Source organism: Olea europaea, unplaced genomic scaffold, assembly GCF_002742605.1.
Source record: "Olea europaea var. sylvestris unplaced genomic scaffold, O_europaea_v1 scaffold2381, whole genome shotgun sequence".
NCBI lineage: Eukaryota > Viridiplantae > Streptophyta > Magnoliopsida > Lamiales > Oleaceae > Olea > Olea europaea.
This window is the reverse complement of record NW_019241957.1, coordinates 86,208-94,066: the sequence shown is the minus strand read 5'-3', so window position 1 is coordinate 94,066 and position 7,859 is coordinate 86,208. Positions and strand designations below refer to the sequence as shown.

At 33.4% G+C, this 7,859-nt stretch overlaps 1 protein-coding gene across 1 annotated transcript; it reads left to right on the top strand.

Moving 5' to 3' along the window:
- The first annotated feature begins 2,608 nt into the window (after nucleotides 1-2,608).
- Nucleotides 2,609-3,411, top strand: LOC111381819 (21 kDa protein-like). Its single transcript, XM_023005652.1, has one exon. It carries the CDS (start codon nucleotides 2,656-2,658, stop codon nucleotides 3,253-3,255), a length of 600 nt encoding a protein of 199 aa, XP_022861420.1. The 5' UTR covers nucleotides 2,609-2,655; the 3' UTR covers nucleotides 3,256-3,411.
- Nucleotides 3,412-7,859: the final 4,448 nt, after the last annotated feature.

Genomic DNA, 7,859 nt, shown 5'->3' with positions numbered 1-7,859 from the left:
TTCAAGATAAGAGATATTGGCTCATCGGAGCTAAACTCGGTGAATTCTCGAGAAAGTACGAAGTTTTAAAGCATGTTTAGTCCATCTTCGGTTTGGCTAAAAATAAAATTTTGATAATGTAAATAATGAGAAATGATCTAATAGTGTGCCATGTCACTAATAATTAATATAAGTTAAGCACCAATATTCATTAAATTATTTCTCCGTAAATAACATCAACAAAAGATTATGGACAACTTATATTAACATAATTATAATTGTATTTACCAAATTCGCAGTTACCATAGATAGATTAACCCTAACCCTAACTGTATGTATAACCTTTTCTATATAATGCAAGTAACGAAACGGGAAAACTATTCAGCCAATTACCATCAGATAAAAATTGATCCAAAATTATTATTTTTTAATAAATTGTGTGATTAGAATAATAAATGTAAAAAAATGTGTGATTAGAATAAATGTAAAAAAATAAATAAATTTTGAAAAATGGGATGAAAATAGGTGCTTAATAAGTGAATTAAACAAGACAATATTAACATTAAAATTTTAGCCCTTCTTTGATCCTCGTTTTGGGGGGAAATAATATATTTTGAATAGTAGATTGATGGAGAATGTGTGGTTAAAAATAAAGAATTTTTTTTAATTTGAGTGTAATATTATTTTATTGAAAATTGTGTGATTAAAAGTGAGTTTGAAAAAAATGAATTTTTAAAAGAATGGAAATCAAACAAGGGTTAAACCCCCCGTTTGAGCTCCATTTTTTTCTTATTCTTTCCCATTATTTTTTCTACAGTATTCATTTTTAACAGCACATTTTTATTAAAATAATTTTACAAGCAAATAAAAAAAAAATTCTTTTTATTTTAATCATACATTTTCCATCAATTTACTATTTCATAAAAGATTATAAAAAATTAATGGGCTTGAAACAGGGCCTAAAGGTTTTTCCCGTTCAACCCTCGAGATGGAAGAGGTATTGGCTCATCTGACTCTACTCCCTCAAGTGGGGTCTCAGCATCGGGAACCTATACTAAGATCCCGTTTGATACACATTAATTTAAAAATAAGAATAAAAAATATAGTCGTCACAAATTCCACACAAGAGATAAAAATTTAAATTTGATAACTTAATGTGATAAATAACGATTATATTTTTTATTTTAACTAAGAAGAAATAGAAAACAAATAGGGTCTAATTGAACCACAACCATGCGCATCAAAATAAGATATTTGTAATTGAGTGTGTCAGATTTAGCGAAATGATCTTATCCCAAAACTTATTGCAAGGGGGATAACTGCCAGAATTCACATGGGTGCTGCGTTGGCAGCACTCGAGCGATTGTCTTCTTTTCTATTTTTTCGATCAATTCTTAATGATGTAATGTCCCATCCCTGTAAAATCTCTGACAGTGTTATCCCTATGCGCCAAGCAAGATTAAAAAAAAAAAAAAAAAAAAAAAAAAGTTGAATCCCAATTTTAAAGGCCCTCCACGGCCACTGTTCTGGAGTATCGTGAAGAAGGTAAATCGCAGATTATGCCTCCAAAGGTACAGGGTGAAAGGCTGCTTGTACACTTGCACTTACCCAAGAGCCAAATTCATATTTCAGAATTCGAACCCTTATACGTCGAAGGAAGCATGACATGAACCTAATCCCGTGAAACAAACAGCAACTAGGTCCCAAGCTTTTATTGTTGCTTTGCAGTTATGACCTAATTCTTTGTTTCCCAAATGAATACCAAATCCCAATAAATATCCATGCTTTCCCACTGCTTTTGTAAAGGGAAGAATTCTGGCTCCCTCTGCAGTAATGGAAACTGTTTAAAGGCTTTCACATTAGCTACAAAAATATTCAACGTAAGTATAGAAAATGAAATTCACACTTGTCAATTATTCTGTTCAATATTATTTAGCCCCAGTTTGATGACTTTCATAAAAAGAAATTAGAGAAAAATGATATTTTGAATATTGATTTTTTGAAGAATGTATAATTAAAAAATTAAAAAAACAATTTTATTTATGCGTAAAATATTTTATAATATGAATGTCTGGTTAAAAATAAGTATGAGAAATAAAAAATTTGTTTAAAGAGAGTCAAACAGGGTTTAATTAAACGAATTAAACTCCCTGTACATGTGAAATATACAAAAAGTATTACAGATGTACATGTAGCAACACTGCATTGATAGGTTGAACTGTAATTTTTCTTTAATATCCAATTAAATCTTGATAGCTAGTAATCTATCAAAAAATTGTCAACTAGCTCCCTGTACACGTAGCAAGATTGTAATTAAACGTATTAAACATGTTTTGAAAGATTAATTGACGGTGTGCGGTGTGCCCAACCCAAACAATTTGTAAACGCACAGGCGTTCATTTTGGGTCGGTAGCAAAAGGTCGAAAGATTTACAAATTAATAATTTAATATTTTAAAGTAAAAGATCTCCAAATCTATGAAAACCAAACAAAAATCCTTAAATTAATGCACGATTGATGGGCCGGGCCCATCGTTGGTTACTAGGCCAAAATTTGGGACCCACAACAATGTAATGGTAACAAGCTAGTAAAGACTTCAATTGCCTCTATATAAATATTTGTGGGCGATCTCATTTTTCTTATCCGTCCATTCTTGTGCTGTCTGGAAGAGAGAAAAATGGCAAGAGCTGCTCTTACGTTGTCACTAATTTTCGTCTCAGTTTTTTTCATTCCGACCAAGATTGAGTCGACTACAGTGGCAGCCACCAATCCCGCCACGAATTTCATTAAAGCCTCGTGCAGAGCTACCACGTATCCCGTTGTTTGTGTCCAATCATTATCGGTATATGCTCCAACCATTCAACGAAGCCCGCGTCAATTGGTACAAACGGCCTTATCCGTAAGCCTCGAACGGGCTCAATCTACTCAGACATTCGTAGTACGACTCACTAAATTCCAAGGACTTAAACCTAAAGAGCGTGCCGCCATCAAAGACTGCCTCGAGGAGATGAGCGATAATGTCGACCGCCTAAGCAAGTCGATCAAGGAGCTGAAGAGCATGGGCCAGGCCCGTGGGAAGGAGTTCATATGGCACATGAGTAACGTGGAGACATGGGTTAGCGCTGCCCTAACTGATGACAGCACTTGCATTGATGGGTTTTCCGGCGGGGCCTTAAATGGTAGGATTAAGTCCTCAATTAGGGCCCGAATGACCAATCTAGCTCAGGTCACTAGCAATGCACTAGCACTTTGCAATCATTTTGGTGAAAAAAATTGATGTGTATTATATAAAAATAGCAGAGTTTTTGGCAGCATCCCTAATTTAAACACTTCTTTGATGAACTTTATGCACTTCTTTAATTAGCCAGTTTTCGTGCCATGTATGGAGAATTAAGCACTAATTTACCTTTGTCCGCACTTTTGCGAGCTTCAACACTTGTAATTTAGGGCTCAATGGCCAGACGTGCTTGATGAGAAACCCAAAAAATGGCAAGAGCCAATTTTACATTGTTCCACGCGTTCTTCTCCCCTTCATACATTCCGACCAAGATAATGACAACCAACTCATAAAAAGGGTTCGGCAATTGCTGCATAATTATTGTATGATATATCAATTTACGACTATACATCACTTCATAAGATAAAATAATAATAATAATAAAACCTTTTAATGTTGTCATACCTCTCACTTTTACTATTTTCGTTGCAAGCGCACCACACAGTCATTACTTGAAAGGCCTTCTATGATATTTTTGTCAACTAAGCAATTTGCTTCGGCTGTATAATAGATAGGCGACAGAGTGATGAAATTAGACATCAAATTGAATAGCACACCGATCCAATTGAGATATATTAGTTTAATGACTTAATGGAGATTTTTCTAAAAGTACCGAGGACGGAATTTACCCTTTAACATTTGATACATTGAATGTATAGGACATGATTATAAAAGAATGTGACATAATTCATCAATAGTTTTATCCAAACCGGCTTATAAGAGTGATAGATAGTATAATATGGCAACTCGTTTTGAACTAATGAACCGACTTTTGTAACTTGTTTTAAGCTTATTTTGTTAATTTATTTTAAAAAATAATGAACCGTCTTGTGGCCGTAACGTGGTTCATAAGGTCCACAAATCGAAGAATCGTCCCAAATCAAACTAAGCCTGAGATATTAAGGATTAAGTTGACCGGGCTTTAATGGATTGATCCCTACTGATTTTTCAATTGGTCATAACACGGTGAGATGTCATGAGTTGGCCAAGTGGAAAAAGGATAAAGCTGTTTGCAGGGATGAACGGCCTGGCGGGTGCAGCAACCCCCACTAAATTTTCAGATACCTTCAACTGGACTCTTTAAAATTAAATTTTCAGATTTTTTTTTTTTTTTTTTTTGTTTCTTTCACAATTTATTTTAGTTTAGTTTCTATCTCGCCCTTATTAAATCATAATCTTGGATCCGCCTCTAACTGTTTGAACATGGCCATGTAGGCCCTATTCCACTCATACGGTTTGTGGGAAAAAAAAAAAAAAGCATGTCGTGTGAAGTGTGTTTTTGTCAAAGGTCAAATACAGGCAACACCAAAAGTCCAAGGTACGGCAAATGACTTATAAATTTCAACCAAACAGAAAATTCGGTGCATTAATTCACACATAAGAATAGTTTTATAATTTTATGTTTAATATAATTGTTAGAAAAATGAGAGTGGTTGAATTTTGGGAGCATTGAAAGGTTAGGATGATCACATGGGCTTGGTTGACAAAAAATGAGGGCGACAAGAATATGAAGGGATTTGGGCCCACCACTAATTATTCTACTTAGCACCGATGGTGATAAAGTACTAATTTACGTAACTACATTCCATAAGTTCAAATAAATGAATCATATGATTTTACATTTATATGAATTTATTATTTAATGTCAAGTATTTGTCAGCTAGACCGATACTTAACAATTGTAATGATGAATAAATAGCATTATTCTTTCCAATAATGTGAATACGATCTTGAGTTGTTTTGGAACAAAATCATTCATGAATGAAACAAAATTAATAGCCACGTAGGTGTTTGAAAATTAATGCAAAAGATAAGGAGAAATGAAAAAACAACAAAGGGAAGAATATAGAATAAACAACGAAGGTTTGAACACGAAATTAATCTCGCTATTCTCAAACGTTATTTGCCTCATTTCCAAATGCTTTTAAGGATTTTCGACAAATCGTTCATAGGATTAAACAAGCCTTGATGTGAAGAACACCATAAACAAAGATGTAGCTTCACAATGAACAAGTGGAAATTTGGAATGATTATGTGATAATTTCCTCAATATTTGGAAAAATAATTTGGGAAAAAATTTCAATGGAATTCAATATATTTTTCTTATACTTGGATTACCTATTTATGGGCTTTGACAAGTTTTTCACGAAATGATGCAAAATAAGGATGAAAAGTCACCAATTTCAAATAAAAAATGGTCAAAAACGGCTCACAACGGCCACAAACATCAACCATGCGACCGCATAGGCTATAGCCATGCGGTCACATGGTTATAGCATAGACCCCTCTCAAATTCTCGGGAGGCCCTTATGCGATCACATGGGCTTAATCCATGCGGTCACATAGTTAAGCCCTTTTTTTCGATTTTGAATAACAAATAAATTTCCAACAATCTCCCATTTGTTCAAAATCTATTTTGATTACATAACAAATATCAACACTTATGTATAAAAATTAGATATCTTTCAGTTTGAATATATTCATAGTGTAAATTTCATAAAGTATTATCAGAATTCCAAGTGGCTAGTGTGCCTTGAACCATTTATTCTTTGTGACAATACCGATGAAATCACACAAACAAAGGTTAAGTTTTTCACTAGTTCTTCTAACTTGTTTAGTGCTAATATGGCCTTGCACTAATCTTATTTCATTGAATTTTTAAAGAGAGAAACTCCAACTCTCTAATGAGGCGGCACTACCTCGAAGTTCACATAAGTGAAGTTCTTTAATTATCTTTGTTACTTTTACAGATACTTGTATTCCGTACTGAACTTCATTAAGAGTTTATTTTAACTCATCCCTCTAACAGTAACAACCAACACTATTTTTCAAAGATAGTGTTAGATATATTTAATAGTGTTGAATCCATTCACTTATCGAATAACTTGTTGTTACCTCTTGAACCTATATATATACTAGGTTAGCATATTTTGGTGAGGTTGCAGTTATTGGTGGATCTATTTGAGGAGTTTTAATCACATTTTACTTGATGTTGTTCTCACTAACTCTTTTGTGAGAGGTTTTGTAAATGGATCGACTAAGTTCTCGTTAGACTTAACAAATGTAAGAGAAATTACTCCATGGTTGATTAATTTCCTTATATACTCGTGTCTTAGACTTATGTGTCTAGACTTTTCATTGTATACTTTGTTATATGCTCGAGCTAGAGTGGCTTGACTGTCACACAAGATAGATATAGAAGAAATATCCTTTATATCTAAAGATATTTCATATAATAAATCTCTTAGCCACTTAGCTTCTTTCCCGGTTTCGGCCAATGCTACAAACTCCGATTCCATAGTTAAATGAGTAATACAAGTTTATTTGTTAGACTTCCAAAAAATTGCACCACCTCCAAGAGTGAATATCCAACTTGAAGTAGATTTATTCTCTTCCGCACTCGATATCCAACTTGCGTCGATATATCCTTCCAAGATTTTAGGAAATTTTGTATATTGTAGCCCAAGATTTTTAGTTTTCTTTAGATAACCAAGAATCCTACCGATGACCTTCCAATGTTCTGAACTTGGATTGCTAGTAAACCTACTTAGTTTACTTACAGCAAATGCTACATCAGGTCTTGTACATTGTGATGCCTACATAAGACTTTCAATTGCACTTGCGTATTCTATTTGTGCAATTGCTCTACCTTTATTTTTTATCAATTTAATATTCGGATCAATAGGAGTGTTAGCCTCCTTAATATTCAAATGTTTGAATTTCTTTATCACAGTATCAACATAGTGTCATTGGTTTAATGTAAAACCCCCCACTATCATTTTTAACTTTAATACCAATGATAGTATCAACTTCTCCAAAATCCTTCATTTTGAAAGTAGAGGATAGAAACAATTTGCTTTCTTTGATCCTTTCTATATTATTGCTAATGATTTACATATCATCAATGTATAAACATACTAACATGAATATATTATCATTCACTTTCGTATAGAGGCATTTATTTATCGGATTGTGCTTAAATCCATTTGACATTATTTTAGAGTCAAATTTCTCATGCCACTTTTTGGGAACTTGCTTTAGTCCATATAAGGATTTAATTAATTTGCACATCTTATGTTCATTTTTCAGTAGAACGAACTCTTTTGGTTGTTCCATATAGACCTCTTCTTCGAGATCTCCATTTAGGAACGTCGTCTTGAAGTCCATTTGATGAACATGTAGATCATAAATGCTAACACAAATAAGATCCTGATCGAAGTTATCCTAGTTATGGGTGCATATGTGTCAAAGTAATCAATTTCTTCTCTTTGACGATACTCTTTAACCACTAATCTAGCCTTATAGGTGTTAAGTGATCCATCGAAATTGTATTTCTTCCTAAACACCCACTTGCAACCAATAGCCTTAGATCCTGCTGGCAAGTCAACTATTTCCCAAGTGTTATTCGAAATGATAGAATCCATATCGTTATTTATAGTTTCTTTCTAGAACATGCAATCTCTATATTGCACCGCTTCCTTATAAGTCTTAGGATCATTTTTTACTTGAAGAACAAAGGAAATTGTTCTTACAATATCATTTCTATCTCCTTCTACTAAGTAAAAATAAATAAGTTGGGGATTTATTTTATCTGGTCCCAAGTT

What these genes read in the sequence shown, in the direction of transcription:
- LOC111381819 (XM_023005652.1), top strand. Translation starts at nt 2,656, where the DNA reads ATGGCAAGAGCTGCTCTTACGTTGTCACTAATTTTCGTCTCAGTTTTT.